Source organism: Larus michahellis, chromosome 10 (genome assembly GCF_964199755.1).
Source record: "Larus michahellis chromosome 10, bLarMic1.1, whole genome shotgun sequence".
Classification (NCBI taxonomy): Eukaryota; Metazoa; Chordata; class Aves; order Charadriiformes; family Laridae; genus Larus; species Larus michahellis.
Window position 1 is genome coordinate 4,929,640 of NC_133905.1, and position 17,402 is coordinate 4,947,041.

General features: G+C 39.5%; 1 protein-coding gene across 1 annotated transcript in view; it reads left to right on the plus strand.

The window, feature by feature from the left end:
* The window catches only part of LOC141749603 (netrin-4-like), a 55,113-nt gene extending 42,542 nt beyond the window's left edge, over positions 1-12,571 (plus strand). Inside the window, exons 6-10 of the mRNA XM_074603362.1 lie at positions 4,552-4,765; positions 5,540-5,676; positions 6,692-6,760; positions 7,892-8,062; positions 8,307-12,571. Of these exons, the coding sequence (XP_074459463.1) occupies positions 4,552-4,765; positions 5,540-5,676; positions 6,692-6,760; positions 7,892-8,062; positions 8,307-8,443 (728 nt within the window). The 3' untranslated portion in view covers positions 8,444-12,571. The remainder of the gene's footprint in view (positions 1-4,551; positions 4,766-5,539; positions 5,677-6,691; positions 6,761-7,891; positions 8,063-8,306) is intronic.
* The last annotated feature ends 4,831 nt before the right edge of the window (positions 12,572-17,402 follow it).

A 17,402-nucleotide genomic window follows, 5' to 3' on the forward strand; every position in this document is an offset into this window, starting at 1 on the left:
GCCATCCAGAGCAAAGTCTAGGTTCAGCTGTGACATCCCCCTCAGGCTCCCAGAAAGTTAACAGGACACTGCCCAGGCCCAGAAAGAGTCTTTAAGCATTAGTCATAATAATGAACAGCATTCTCTCTTAATCACTGCTGGGGAAAAAAAGTTGTATAACAATTGGATGTCCTGGCACTATCCAAACCACCCTTTTTTGACCCTCCACTGTGAGACAGCAAAGACATTCCCTTGGAAAAAAAAAAAAAATCTGTTGAAATTTGATATGAATATCTGATATTCCTTTTTCTCTGCAGAGGTAGCCTGCCCCTGATACCTTTGCTTCTCCTGTTCCTAGCAGCTGGGGATGAATGAGAGTCACATCGTGAGCCTTGTTGTAACACTGCTTAGATCTATATTTAAAAAAAAAAAAAAAAAAGGCATGAAAAGAGCCCCAGAGCAAGGCACACACCTGCCTGTTATTGGGGGTGACAACACAGGATTAAGTAGTTTGGATATAGACTTGTATGGGAGCTTTGACTCGGAAGCCTAATCGTTTCCTAACCAATGGTTAGAAAAGCTGCTGTATCCTTGGCTCTTTCCTGTGGCTTATTTGGAGGCTTAAGGGATCCTTCTGAAATGGCACCATCTTTTGTACTCACCCTTTGGTTAGCTTAAAAAATAATGCAAGCATGTAGACCCATTAAAAACAGTCTCCAGGAAAACAAGCTTTTTACTCTAAGCACAAGGGTTGAAAATTAAAATGTGCCCAGATGCACGTGCACACACACACTCTGAAAAGCTCTGCTTCTCTTCCTTTTACTTCAGAGCAGAGGGAGTGAACTTTTAATTGTAATATCACAAAGGCCTGATCACATCTTGGTTCAAAGTCTGTCTTAATCAGGCCTGACCACACACACAGCTGTCTATCTTATTTCCTTCATTTAAGAAACATTACTGGCTGAGTCAATCCCCACATCTGACATGCTTTAAAAATTGCCCTGATTTGGTCACATGCTCCAAAGATGCACATGTATATATCTCAGATACAAAAGGCTTTGTTTCTTTTTTCATTTTGCCTGTTTTTCATTAAATGCCCAGAGTCTGCTCATAGCTATATTTTATGCAGTATAATTAGACAGAAGTTTAAGGCAAGATACCTCAAAGTCCACTGAGTGACTTGGAGCACTTGCTATTTTCCTGTAAGTTGGGACCATATCGTTACAACCAATATTATATTTTACATCTGTGTCTAATTACATGGGAAAGACAGCTGTGCTGAGGGCAGACAGATTTATTGAGGACTTGAGTGGAGACTGCTGTATGAATTATTCATTTTTCATTATTCCTTGTCTCCTCCTTTTTACAGTAGTTTCTGACAAAACAAACTTAGTGTAGGAGCGAGACTGAAAGGCAAGAGGATGCTTTGTGATACTTTGTGACTGATAGCCAATTCTAAAGTACAATGACGAAATTTTTCATTACACTGCCTGCTGTCAAGGGGAGAAACCAAATAAACCAGCCATCTCTGAGCCAGAACTGTCTGCACACCGTCCCTAACATAATTGATGATGCCTTTGACAAACAAGGCCATTGTCGTGTCGGCTGGTGTTTTGTTAGACAGGGAGGCGGATGGAGAGAAAACTAGGGTTTGCCAAGAGAAAAGAAGCAAAAATCAGCAGGGAAAGATGCTGTGTTGCCAAATATTGGTAAATGTAAAAGCATGAAGTTTTGGAAACTTGCTTTTATGTTTCTTTAATTGTGAGGTTTATGTGCAAATCTGTGGTACTATTAAGCAGATAAAAAACAGTCATCAACAGCATGTGACATGTGGGCTCTTATTTTGGGAGTTACCTTAGATGCACAACTGGGATTTTGGCCATAATACTCTGGAAGCCAGACAATGTACACGCCCAAGCTGAAATGCTAAATAAACACAGACTGAGCAAAGCGTTCGCAAGCCACTTGTATAACTCATCTGAAAGTGCTGTACATTTATTGATTCAGCTTGCTTTCTGATCCACCAGAAGCTGTACCAGTTTCTAACTGGGGAACATGCCCCACAGTTCATTTGGGAACATTAGTTTTCCTGAACTGTACCCCCAAAATAAGGAGGGGGGGGGGACTTCTTTCCTCCTCCTCAGTTTCTGCCAATGCTGTCAATCACTGTCCTGTAATACTTTCCCTCAGGGATAGGACGGGAGAAAGTCTTATCTTCCTGAATCAGGATCTAGTCTCAGTGATAGGTAGTCTAATGATGCAGATGTACCCATCTGTTATGTGACCCTAACTGATGAAACCTGAAAACCAGAAATAAAATGGGAATAAAGACAGACCCAGAAGTTACAGAAATACACAAAATTTAAGGTGAAAAATCCACAAGTAGATCCTACATACGGAGATATTACAGTGAAATAAGAAACCTGGATTCCAGCCAACCCAGGTGTTAGCAACCTCTTACTTCTTGTGGCTCAGACCTGTCTGCAGTAAAGGGAGCATATGTTTCCCCTCCTCATCCCCAAATCTATGACATGCATTTTTTTCAGTGATGGACGGAACTAAGTGTCTCCTCTTTTAGGGTGATGTAGTCAGCCCCACAAAAATCTGGGCAAAAATAATTCAAGTTGAGCAGCAACAAATCAGAACTTGCCTTTGAAACTGTCAGTGCTAATGAGCACTTCGTTGTTACACCTGCTCTCCAGAACTGACAGCAAAATCCCTGGGTTTGCTCCCAAAGTCAAGACTGCTTTGTGGCAAACAGGCGAGCCTGCTGCCATCCGCCAACCAGCTCATTGTGTTGAGTACATTGCCCATGACAGCACGCTTATTTTCTGTCCTTAGGCTATTGTGCTAGTGTCCCTTGAAAACAACAGACTGAGATCTGTCTACAGCAGAGTGTAATAATATTATTAAAAATATTGGCATAAAGAACACAGGACATGGTGAAAAAATAACTACGTAGTAAGCACATCATAAGAGAAATGTCCTTTATACAAAATTGCTCACCCTTTTTCTCGTACTATTTTCAAAAGATATTTTCTTTTCTTGAGCATCAAATATGGGGTTGCAGATGAAAGTGAATCTGTCTCTGCTACACTTAACACTCTTTATAGTCATATGCTTGTCCCTTCCCCTTGGAAAATGATGTGTGGAATCAGTGTTCATTTGGTCTCTTATCTGTGAGCTCATGAAGAAAAGTAGTTTGATTAGAAGCAATGATGGGCAAACTTCAAAAGCTTTGGAGATCATGTTTGGTTCAGATAAGCATCCAAAAGGCTGGCCCCTGATCCAAGCTATCTAAACACCTTGGGTGTCCAACATTTAACTGAAAATCTCTGTTAAAGCAGGTCTTAGCCACAAGATTTTTATTTCTGCCCTCTTCCAGATGGATGAAGTAGCGATGCATTTCCTTTTCAGTCTCTGCTACAGGCAAAAGCCAGGCTATGCCGCTTTGTTAATACAAAAAAGAGGTGAAATATGAAGGCCTGGAGTTCAGCTCAGTTCTCATTTTAATCAAACTTGTTTGAATATCAGAAATAAGTGGGTATGTTTATTGCTTATATTTTACCTCTGCAGAGCTGTTGGCACAAGGCTTGACCATCTCAGCTAGCCTCTGCACTGATGGAGAGGAGTCAACTGTGTTGGCTTTGCACCACTATCTGTATATTACTTTCTACCTCACTCCCCGATGCTGTCACATTGGGGATGTACTGGTGGCGTGGGATTATGACAATTTAATGTCTGTGAAGGCAGAGTTGCCCATAGGAGCTGTAGCTATCTGTTTTACTGCCAAGTTGCCTTGAGTTGCCAGGCTGGTGTCAAATTAGCAGTAGCATTAGAAAGATCTGAGGTTTTTTTCCTCCTGTTTTCTCAGCTCCAGCTACACGTAAAATACATCTAGTGAGTTTAGAGATCTTCTCTCATTCTGTCCACCTTCCTTGTAACAAATCTGCTCATGTATTTGTACAGAAAATTTCATCAGCTTCCTTACACACATACAGTACTGCATGGTGAGATGTGTCCCTTAGAACTCGCACTGAAGGGAATTTGTGGCCTTTTTGAGGCAGAAACAGAAAAAATGTTTCAGGTCATCTGAACCACCTGCATAAGCCACATCTATCCCCAGAGTAAAGAGTACTTTTGTAATCTCTGTGTTCACAGGAAAGACAACATGGGCAATAGCTACCACTTTTTACCTCATCCATGCTAGTGAATCTTTTTGCAAAACACTTTAAAAGTGAATCACCTGCAAGCCCCTTTAAAAATAAACACACGGTGGAGGCTTCTTGCCACCACTTCAAAACCCTGTATGGTCCAGATTTATGTAGTAGGGAAGAACTGACTTTCATACATAAAAGAGTCCCAGTTGTACTTGTTTTGCTATGCTTATTGAGTTAAAAAGAAACAAAAATAATATTGCAAATGTAGGCTGACAATGCAACGTTTACCAGTTCTGACAAAACTTCTGAGCATAAGGAAGAGGGAACGAGTTTATCAGCCTTGAAAAAATGTCACTTAACCAGATGACCCCTGGGCGCATAATCTCAGTCACCTCTTACCGTATCTCCATAGCTTGCGCCTGCCAGCCAATGGGTTCAGCCAACGCAACTTTCAGCAGAAGCTGGCGATGCCACCCCAAGACGGGATTCTGCTACTGCAAGCCGGGTGTGGCGGGCCCCAACTGCGATAGATGTCTCATGGGCTACTGGGGCTTTGGAGAAAATGGCTGTCGCCCTTGTGACTGTGCCAGAGACTGCGACCAGCATACTGGAAACTGTTTCAATGGGTAAAGAAGCCCTCCTTTGGGTTCACTTTGAGATGGGGTTCTGTGAAATGAAACAAAGATTAACTGAACTACTGCAGCAATGGCAGTAATTGAAGGATGCTGGAGGGTGCACAATCATTTGAAAAGGTGGCTGTAAATCATAAAAGGTTTCTTAGATTCCATTTGGTGGCTGGCACACTTTCAAGTCTGTTGTATTATCCAAGGCAATCTTGAAATGATGACTTTTTGCAGTAATCATAGCCAACTCCACAACGCCGTGGAAATATGTACAGCATCTTTACATACGCCTGTTTGCCTTGGAAATAGATGTAAGAGTCTGGAGTGCTTGCCTCTCATTTGTGCCCAGGGAAAATGAACTACAAGGTCTCCCTCTTGTTTCTAGAGGGCAGGCATCTGTACCCTAAATGTGCATTAATCAGTACAGAAATCCTATGATTTGCTGAGTGACTGCTGTTTAATGGGTCCTGCAGTTGTCCTCAGTTCCTACTGACATCAGCAAGTGGTTACTAACTTAATTCAGTAAAAACAAACAAATAAAAGCAAAAAAGGTCCAGCACATATTTACCTTAAAAAATGTTAAATCAGCAGTGGTAAGGCCTAAATAAAACCCTAGATCTTGTGATCTCCCTATATGGCATGAAGTCTTGCTCTTATTTGCACTCCTAACCTGAGGAAAGCAAGGTCATCTGTTTGGATACAGCCACATGCTACAAACATTTGCTTCCCACCCATCTCCTGTCCTAACCAAGTTTTCTGTTTTATGTGTCCCCCCAGCTATGACAATGAGCCATTCTTTAACATTCCCATTGGGGGACGAATCCCTGACCTTGTGCAAATGCCAACCAACGAGAGCGAAGAGGAATGGAAATGGAACGACCATGAGCAGGGATTTTCTGCACTGAGGCACCCAGGTACAGCCCAGAGTCTGGGACCATCAGTAACTCCACTCACTGCCAGTTCTTTCTTCTCTCCACCCTGACTTAAAGTCCCCCGCTCATCTCTAGCTTGTCTGGCCCCCATCTGCTGGCAACATCTGCTAATCTGAACTATACAGGTTATCATTACGCTTGCATTGTTATTTCCCAAACCAACTGTACTATCCAACTTTGGTTTTGGAAATTGGTAAATCATGAGTAAGATTGTGTGGAAAAAATACTCTCCTTTTGTTGTTGTAATTATAATCATAATGCTTATGGTTTTACACTGCTCCTTCTCAAGCATTCAGGTGCCACGCAGAACTTCAAACGCTATTTGTAAAAAGATCATGTCAGCCATCAGTGAAATGCACCACCTGTGGGGTGGGATGCAAGTGATTTTAAGAGTAAGATATTCCTCATAGCACAAGAGCTCAGGAGAGAAAGTAAAGCACACTGTATCCAGCTAAAGTTACAAAGCAAGCAGGCTATAGAATGAGGTGCAGCCTTTAATACTTAAATAGTTCTGTTTTGCTTGCCATGTATGAAAGTCAGCGCTTGTCAGTATCAATGGCTTCCTAAGACCCAGAGGTAATAGTGCCACCTATTGCATATTTTGACTTCTCTGAGATGGGCATTACCTTAATACCAGCAAGGATCAGCATTTCTTAGCTTATGGGATCAAACAAGGGTATTACTACTTATGTGATTTACACCTGGATCTGATTCTTACAAATCTCTCTATTAGTATCAGTTTAACTGTACAACAGACCCCATGAGAGCTGCATTTTACTTGACAGTACTGATCAGATTTCAGAACAATTATTGTATCACCTAACAAGAAACAGATTTGCAAATAACTGAGTTCACTATCAAACTTACTCTTCAAAGTCCATCCAGATTATGGGAATTATATACATATAACTGTATAACTGAGCATCATTTGCTTTTCTTTTTTCTCTTGTGTCCTGGCTCTTCTCCAACCCTTTGTGTTCTGTGGTTCCCCTGCCAGAAAAGTGTGTGTGCAAAGAAAAGGTGCTTGGAAGTGTCACTGACTTCTGCCAAATGAAATACGCTTACGGTAAGTGGGTGACATGCCCTCAAGGTATGATAATTTCCCCTCTATGCGTGTTATTAACTGATAGCTACGAAAAATGACAGGACTGGTTAAGTCATGAAATAAGAGGTAGGATTTCTTCTGACTTTTTTGTCTAGTGACATGTCCAACTTCTGATCAGAGCTGAATAGCACTTTTCACACACGGCTCCACAGTGTCTCCTTTCCACTCAGTTACCTTCCCTATTTACAGTAGAAGGAGTGCTAGACTTGTAACTCAGTGGCCTCTACATCAAGAACAAATGATAAAAACCTTGCATCTAAACTGCCATTGTTTTTGCACTCATTATGCAGGTTCAAATGGCCACACTAGTTACCAGGAACGTATTTAATACTGTGGTTTATGAACACCGGGTTCATGCCATTGCATGAAGCAAGAAAGGAAAGCTCTGGGATCCAAAGGTTTGATGTGCTTGTGTCATGACACAACAAAGCCTGCTTGTGGGGCCGATCTAGATGAGACTACCCAGCCAAAAAGTTATGGGATCCTATTAAATTAAAGGAACAGAAATTTATCATGGCAACCAGATGTTAGGCCACAAAACAAAAATGCTTTTTCTGGTTTGTTGTGCAATCGTGGAATTTTAGCCATGTGACATGCCTGCAGTTTGATGGGAAACTTCCTGACTTCCTCCCGGTAGAGCAGACCGTCCCCTCCCCTAGAACAAAATTTTTGAGAGGCCAGTGTTAAAGCTCAACACAAGTTTTCAAATTGCAAAATATAAAGCCTAGAATCAGCGCATTTAAAATCAGAGTGTTAGCTGCCGATCTGTTTTTTCTACCCTTTCTATGTATACATACAAGTGCTTGATTGCCAAGCATTTGACATCAGCCCATTAAAAAGTAGTTGCTAAATAACATGATGAAAGGATTAGTTATCTACTTCAATAGAAAAATCTACTTTTTCTTCTCCAAATTTATTTAGAAGAACCATGACTAAAGTGGACAAGCACTGGATGGAATACCCTTTCTGCACCACTGCAGCTTTTTTTTCACGTCTTCTCTCAAGGTGTTAAAATTCTACCTTTTAGCAGCATGAATGAAAATTCATTTAGAAATTCATGGTTGGTCCCTATCTTGATATGTTTTCTGGCAGTGATAAAAGCAAGAATCCTATCAGCTCATGACAAAGGGACCCACGCAGAAGTTGTTGTGAAAGTGAAGAAGGTCCTGAAATCAGGAAAAGTGAAAATTGCTCGGAGCAACCGAAGCATTTACCCAGAATCCTGGACCAACAGGGGATGTACATGTCCCATTCTCAATCCTGGTAAGGACAAAATGCTTGCCAGGTATTTTTCTTCCCCTGTAAACAGTGGTGATAATTCATTATGAACATTAGCTATGGCTGCTCAACACTTCCCAGCAGCCTTTCTGTGGCACACGGATAAACTGGATGAAGCTGGCTAAGATACTCCGTGACAGATGCTTGTCATGACATAGAGAAATTCTGCATTTAGTTCTGTTTTCTTCTACATTTATTGACTGAGGTTTTGTTTGTTTGTTTAAACTAGGTACTGACTACCTTATAGCAGGCCAGGAGGACTCTAGGACCAGCAAACTCCTTGTGAACATGAACAGCCTTGTGAAACCCTGGAAAGCATATTTGGGAAAACAAGTATCAGATATTCTTCGAACTGGGTGCAAATAATTTATGCTTCAGAAGTTACAGTGCTGAACCTTGCCTTTTAGTAACACTGCAGCGAAAGGTGTAGTTATTTCACGCGTTCCCATTCAACAAGCTCCTAGCTGAAGCAATGAAAGCAGAGATACCATCCTTTCTCCTTTCACGTGCTTAGACAGGAAACTTGGGACATGACTACTTTTTTCACAAAGTGCACAGCCTTATTATACAAAATTAACTAGTGCATCATACATAGGTTGCAAGTCAACTCTTCATTTGAGCCTGATTCCACACAGCCGGAGAATCATTTTACGAGGCAAAAAGATATGGATTAGTGTTTCCATACTTAGGTCAGAGCCTGATATTAATATGTATAAGCTGCTTACATTCATTACTTGGGTGTAGTTTTCTTTATAAGTGACCACTAACAGGCAGCAATTTCTTTCAGCTTTACAAGTGGCATAATACTAAAGCAGCATGTCAAATAATACTTATTTAAAAGAGCTCAGGCTGATTTAACATCAGACTGCAATTATGCCAATATAACGGGTTGCTTTCTAGAAGGAAATATTATCCCATTGCTGAACAGAAACAAACTAACATGTGACTTGTCCTGGGACAAGGTCCTTTATAGATGTACCTTGCTATCATCAGTGCTTAGTGCCGAGGTCTGCTGCAGAAAGCACCTTGGCTAAAACTTGATTCCATTTGCTCTTTGCTGGTCATTTTGCTCTTTGCTGTAGTACTTTAGTCTGCAACACCACACAGGTTTCACAGCGATTACCAATAAAAAGCCTTATGCTAGGAAAGAACCAAAACACGTGAGAAACTAGTAACTGCTAACGTTGAGATTGTAACACTACAAAAGCTATAAGGCAGAAGCAGGAGGTAAATTAATTGGCTGGACTGTGTATGAGGCAGCTATAATTACTGTGAGAGCAACCTGGCTATTCAAACTGTGCTCAAGACCACTGGCATTTGATTGCACTTAGCACTTTCATTCTGCTTTATTTCTCTCGGTCATACTTCAGGTTAAGTTACTGAAGCCAGGCTTCTTTCCCGTTGTGATGGGGATTATCTTTCCCTCCACAGAAGGACAGGAGTGGTAACATCTGCACTCCAGGTAACAGTTCTGTTCTGCAAAACCATTTTTTCTAAATCAATTTTACCCTACCTTACAGTAATTAAGGGGTAGCTACTTAAATCATTCCCTAACACAGTATTTTGAGTAAATTGTAGTTTAAGACCCGTGTCCCCTGTTTAAGGACTCACGATCGAATGAAGCCGGCTGGAGCACATTCTCTCATCAAGTAAAGCAGAAATTATAATGAGTCAGTCTATTCTTTCAGGGGGTTACAGAGAAAAGCATGCACACATGCTACTTTTGCATATTTCTATTCCATGTCTATAATTTTTTTAATGCTCTCAGGAAAAGGAGGTATCTTCATTTAGCACTGTCTGACTGGCACATGGAGTATCTAGAAAAACCTAATACTAATGCAGAAGGATGGAAGTCCCAGTCTACAACTTAGGCCATCAGTTTGTTCTCTTTATCACTGGGAACCCGAAAAAACAGCTTCTTTCATTCCATTTGTTGCTGTGCTCCTTTTAGCTTCATGTTGGTTGAACAGCAGAAAAATCCTGAGCTCATTTGGAAATGGATGACAGGCAGATATTTACAAAATAAAAGCCCCACTTTTCTCCCAACAGCACATAAACAGTGTTTCTTCCTCCCCCCTTTTCAGAAAGTCTCCCCTCCTCCAATGCCATTGCTTTCCGCTCTTTCACTTCATTATTTATTTGTTGTTACCTAAAGCGGTATCCAACTATGTGGCATCTCCAACAAGCCATTTAATTAATGCAATAAAACACTTTTTAACCAAGGAATTTGGCTTAATTTGAAATGTCAGCTTACAAAAATGAAGAGCATAGCAACTGCTTTCTTCACTGTCTCCAGAAATTGTCTCACAATGAAAAGATTGACTAGTTCTCTTTCAAATATCAATAAAAATAAAGATGTGTACATGAATTTACAGTCTGTTCTCAAAGGGCCTCTCAGAATAAATGAAAATTAAGTGTAGGTTCAGAACTAAGCTAAAGAACATGCTTTTCAACAGCAAGCCATTTTACCTGCAGGGGACCTTATTTAATGATGATGATATTCCACTTTGGTTTATAGTCAGTACCATATTAAGGCAAACTCCCATATTCCACTTTTTATGCCAGATTGGTGATTTTGTGGGAAGGGTAAAACATCTGGGTAGTTCCCTTCTGTGGATGCAAGTTATTTTTTAACATGGTCATTTACAAGCACTTCTAGCTACTGCCAGTAGCAATACTATTTGGAACAAGAATATTGATACCCTGGTATGTTCTCTCAGGGCCTGTTATAATACACTGATTAACGACTACGAAATGCAAACACTGATATATGCAAACAAGACAGTCATCAATATGTCACATATTTCAGATGTCTCAAAAGTAGGTGATACATACACAAACACTTTAGAGAAAAGTGTAAAGTGAGTTGGGGAAACAAAAAATATTTGGCTAATCCCTCCTCCTCCTTCTAATTTCCCATTCTTTTTGAATTTCAAATTTACTTGCAAGTATCTGTATAGCTAAGTCTACTTCATTCCCTCCATTAGTTGGAAACATTCCACATTTTGTTTTACCTAATAGTTTTGTTTAATGGTTTTGCTCTATAGCGTAGCGGTTATTCCATAAGCATGGAATTTAATTTGAAAGTGAAAAATGAAAGAACATTAGGGTGAGTCAACACTGCAAGTCAACTTTTTATTGGTATCACTGCTTCTGCTAATCAGGTATCTCTTCAGTTCACAGAGAAGGAAAATAAAAGAATAAAGTTGTAACTCACACAGAGCTACCATGTGCAATCTCTTTATTCTGCAGTGCTACAATCCAGGTAGCTTCTCTGAAAAAAAGTATCTAAATAGAAGTGAACCACATAGATCAAGTTACAACAGTTATTGATTAAAGAAGAGATGAGAAAGTTTAAATGGATCACCATTAGACTTTGGAAAGAAAAAGAGTTACTTTCTTGTGTATTGGTACCTGAAATGAAGATGAGCACGAGACAGTGCAAGATGACAACTGGCTTCCTAGTAGAAGCTGTTACATACTCCTCAAAACAAGCAAACAAGCTCATACGTTGTAAATTAAAAGAACTACCATAGAAGGTATGATATTCCTGTACCAAAAAAAAGAATTGTTTTGTAGGCCTATGTACAGTATCATATACCTTGTGATCCTCTCTGTGACTGCATGTCTTAGGTGGCACAATAATACAAAGAACGCTAACATGGAAAAAAGGATGCATTTGCCCAATACAGAAGCGACAGGACAGCTTTTTAGTACGTCTAAAATTGGATCCATCTTTAAAATGGCCACATGAACAACCCTACAGCACACAGACAAGGTAGCCCATAAGCAGTAGCAACCACATACCAAACAGTAGCAATGATGTATCACTTGGAAATCCTACATAAGGATGAAATAAAAGCCTTTAACCCACAAGAAAAAAAGTCTGGAAAGCTGTGGAAAATTTGTAATAGGGCATGTGATAGCTTGAAGCAGAAGTACATGCAACTTTCCACAGACAGCAACAAACTCAGGATGCTGGAGGTCAAAATAGCTCTCTGTAACAGCTGTGCAGCAGGTGTATCCATGAATACATGATCATTCTGGCAACGTGGACCCCTAAAGCATCAAAGTAGTTCATTAAATGGCCGTTGTGAGTGCTGAGCCCTAACTCCAACGTACCGACATACTGCTGCTAATGCTTCTCCAGCTTCTGCTCTCGGCAAGCAGCTAAGGAGGAAAACTTACCCATGGCCAACCTTTGTGCACTGCACTTCTGAGTGCGGCTCACTGCTATAAAGAATAAGTTTTCTCTGTAGCATTTACCATGTCTCATAATTTTTCCATGCTGCCTGATGTAAGCTTTCTTTGAACTGATATAATTCACATCCTGTGCTCCTTCAAGTCCCCAACACCTGGAAAAGTTACTGTGTTATTTGTTATGTGTTGTAGCACTTTTTTTTTTGTACTTAAAACTTCAATTAAAAATACTCAGACATTTATATCGATGTGAGGTCTGGGATCTATTTTTAAAATTTTAAACCATGCAATTCTCAAACCACGTGCATGTTAATTCTTTTTAAGTTAATAAAAAACCCACAAACACTGCAAACATCAGGCTCTTGCTTTGATAGCGTTAGCACAGAGTCAGGCGAATGGAGAAAAGCATTTAGCTAATAAGGCAATCACGATACGTGTTATTTTTCTACTGAGCAACTTGCCAAAAAGAAAATAAATGTGCGTTTGGTATGAGAACATGTACAGATTAGAAACACCAAACAGGTACAGTTAATTTAATTAAATGGCATGTTAATTCAATAACTGATCAAAACTCAATCCTGTAAAATCTTACATGTAGGTACTTGTAGGAGCTTAATTCCCAGAAGAAACACACACATGAAGTTTTACTGGTTTGAAGTCTAAAAAAAAAAATACTTAACACATCCTAAAATAATTTCTTTACACAAATTTGATTTGTGGGATGCAAGGGGTGAAAATAGCAATGCATGACAGGTAGGTAGGAGATGCCTTACCTTTAAATGCTCAGGACTTAGGCAGATAGAAGTCTGTTCATGTAGGTCTCCATACTTAAAAATCAAGGCAGTGTGTAACAGAGACTTACCCTTGCAATTCTACCTTATAGTTGCACTTACTCTTTTGGGTCCTGTACAAGTTCTTACCTTACCTGTAGAATTCTATTGAAAAAACTGTACATCTAAGACCCAAGTCTTCATTCTTCACACATTAATGACATCATAAATACTGCCATCATGCTTTTGCCTTGCAGCTAATAAATATTATGATGTACCACTTTCAAACGCACAGGTCTGAGACTTAAAAGCAACTTTTGACCCAGGAGACTGTCCCTGTATATTGGTACTAGATCGTAGCTTTAGGTCAGGTGTACTGCTTTCATGACAAGTAACATAGGCCAACATGGGACAATGTACAGTGCAAGTTCTGCTAGCCCAGATACTCAAGCCCTTGTCTCTTTGCAATTGAAAAATTGTGAGTCTACCTCTGAAAATATTAACTCCATTTCATTTGTAACATGGCCTTTATGAGAAAAATCACAAGCACTGAGGATACTTCAATCATTAACTGTGCAGGTAACACCCATTAATAACATGTTACACACTCCCAATATAAAAACATAATGGTTATCAACTGGACTGATTCTAAATCAGCAGCTTCACACAGCATGGGAAATGGTAACTACAAACATGGCATCCGACTATCAAATTCTGCCAACCTTTGCTTGTTCCATGCAGGGCCAAATTGGAAGAAAATCAGTTGGATCCAACCTAGTTCGTTAGTTTAGGTTCTTTATGTTGCAAGGAGAGAGATGGCCCCTTGGGCCAGGTAAGGGAACAGAGCCAATACTTGTAAGGAGAAATGTGACTGATTGTAGGGGAAAATGAAGCAATAATAGTATTGGGGGGCATATGAGAAGGGGACAAAATAGAAAGCAAAAGGAACAGGGTGGAGGCAGCAACACTCATAACAGTAAGAAAAAGGTCATAAGCCACAGACGTAAATCAAACCCCCCTCTCCCATGTGTGCATATGAGCGGATGCTTTCGCTTTCTGAGAAAGCATAAGGAACTTGTCATGTTCAGAAACAAACAAATCAACTGGACCTGTCATCACATCTGGTACAGCAAATCCTATGTCCACTTGTCCTTCACATCATTGTTGCAGCATCTGGGTTAATCTGCAATGTGTAATCACTACAAATCTTCCTGTGCTCTTTGTTTTGGCTATAACAAGGCCATCATGAGCTCTCTGCTCACAGATATATCAATACCAATTTGTAACATTTGTAAAAAAAAAAAAAAAAAACCAACCAAAAAAACCCCCCCAAAACCCCCACACAACAACAAAAAAAAAAAACCAAAAAAAACCCCAAACCAACACACACAACCAACTGCCCTCCCTGCCCCTCCCCCAAAAAAACAAACCACAACAGCAAAGACATTTCTACTTGTTCAGAGATTGCTCCTCCATTCAGGCTCTAGCTGCTCACTATAGTTTATGGTAAGAACATGGAATTCACTGGAGGAGACACATACACAAAAACGAAGAAACAAAGGAAAAGTCCAAGGAATCTTGAGGAAAGTAAAGTCAGTAACAGACAACAGAAAAATCACAGTCCTACATTTGGCAGCCATGGGCATACTTTCCACTCCTGACACCACTGGGCAAAGCTTGCCACTTCAACTTTATTTTCCTTGATTTACAAGAAGCTTTTCTGTATATCAAGCAGCAAACACTGCACTCTCCACAAGCAGAACAAAGTATTTCATAATTTCAATAAAATTAGCAAATGGCAGAAAATTAATTTAAGAAAATTAATTTAAGAAAATTCCAAACATTCCAGGTGTTTTGTACAGGGCTACTTTCAGTGGATCTAAATGCATGAAAAGGCTGTTACAGCTTGAACCACTGGATGAATGCACAGCGTACTCTAATCACAAACCCTTGTGCTTCTGGAAGTGATGGGTGCAAAACTCACTGCAACCTTTTACTAATGGTATTAACATGTTAATGGCAGCAGTCGTCTGAACTGCTCAGAGTGTCTTGCAGAAACAGTTATGTATTACATTTACTAATATTTCACTAGTTTAGCAGTCTTTGGCCTATTTCTTGGCCTTCATAGTATCAAGATATATCAATATTTGATACATCTGCTCCTTATTCCACGCTCAGCTACAAATCCGTAAGTCTTGAACTATAATTCTAGTCGTCTTACCCTATGCAGTCAGAACTAGCCTACAGTGAAGAAGACTTTAAAAAAAAAAAAAAAAAATCTAACATCTTACTGTTTCAGGCCTTGAGAACTTCATGTTCTAGCTATGAATTCGCCACCAAATTACCTAGTTTGATATTTTAAATAATGTCACACTGATCCATTAATCACATTAGGTACTATCTAGCATCAGTGGGAAAGAATTATAAACATTGGTGTTACAATCATTGTTGCAGTTCTTCACTCTTCCTCTGTACAGTGGGTCTTCTCTCAAGTTCTCAGGATCACTAACAAAATATCAGCTCCAGAGGGGTTAAAAGCAGTTGAAAAACAACTGCAGACAGGCTGGTGCTGTTCAACAAAATTAAGTCATGTCCAATGAATAGTGACGATTAAGAATAAATGACAAACTGCTGGTAGCTTCTCTACACTATCCCACGCTGACACTGCTAGAATTTTAATGAGAAGTATAAACAAGAGTCTAAGAAGCATATAATATCGGTTTTTATTTCCTAGGAATAAGAAAGTAGGTTCTACCTATTTAGGTAACAACTTTGCTCAAAGAGATTCATTGACGTGTGATCAGATAAGTGCCCTAGATGAACAGGAGACATTGCTGTAAGGTTTAACAAGGACATTCTCAATAAGAACTGCAGAGGATATAGATCTTGTTTCCAACGCAACCCTGCCAGTTCACCAGATCTAACGATCCTTAGAACGAACTGCAAGATAAACACCTCCCTCTAGAAACCATTGTGTTCATTACTCCTGTTTCAGGGAAGAAGGAAGAAAAGGTCATTTTTGCACCTGAAGTAAGGTCATATCTCTAGGAAAGTTACTAAACACAAATTAAAGTTAGGTCTTTGAAATGCAGATAGGCTGTACTGCAGAGAAAAGAATAACAAACTAATGAGTAACTTTTAAGCACATTCTGAAAATGCAACTTTATCTAATTTTAACCACTTTTCAGTAGTTAACTATGTTTTAGAATATATTTTATGTTAAAACAATCACTTATAAGAGGCAAGTTCTATAGGCAATATTTATCCGCATCAGAAGATGTGATATATGCTCCACTGATTCAAGTTTAAGTTGACTGCAGGAACAACCCATCCTAACAAACAAGTTATCACAACTTCTATACGAATTCGTGGCCTGCATCATGCAGGGCTCCAGCCAGTTGGTAACAGTCCTACCCAGCCTTCAAAACTCTGGCTTGTTTCACCACTGCATTAACTCCAGAATTACAAGGGTGTGCAATAACTGAAGAATAATTATTAAAACTGGAAAACTGAAGTATTACATAGCAACATTGTACAAGGCAGTATTTTAGGAGCAATGACAAAATGCAGCTTCTTATCATCTGCTTATTTCAAAGGTTTGCCACATATTGCTAGGGATCATTTTATCATCTTTATTACATACTAAAATAACCACTGATTGATTTTAGATTTAAAATGGGAGCATGCAACTATATGAGGAAAATCACGTCAACAAAGCAATGCTGGGAAACAAAATAGAAAGAAAGAGTTACATTATCTATACATAGACAACTGCATTAGTATACATAGCAAAAAAAAGAAATTCCAGACAATTTATTTTTTCCCGTTCATCTAGAGTTAAGAAAAAAAAGAAGTCTACTACTAGAGGTGGAATTCCGTAATACTTTCAATGGATATATAATGGTCAAGACAGACAACTTGACCCTTAAACTGCATCATCAAAATCAGCTGCAGGGTCCACACTGAATAGTTTCTCTTTCTTTACTTTCATGGGTCCAAAGAAGTGGCAATATGTACGTACTGTTGATCTGCCTTCTAATTCCTAATTCTTCACTGAAGTGCAAGCTCTACTACATGGTTGTCCAAACTTAAAATCCAGAAGGAAGTTTGACTGCATTTTACTTCTCTTAACATAGCAAAATACAAATTCTATGGCAGGAAACGTACTCTAAGAACTAAAGTGGAAAACAGGAGGGACTGGATTCTATGTCTCAACATCTAGCCCTAGTTCCTTGTCAAGGAAGTCTTCATTACTATTTTAAGCTTTTAATGGTGAAAAATATATATATACACATATGTATACAGATGCTAGAAAGACTGTTACAGAGGATAAATCCAAAACCTGTATAGCATTG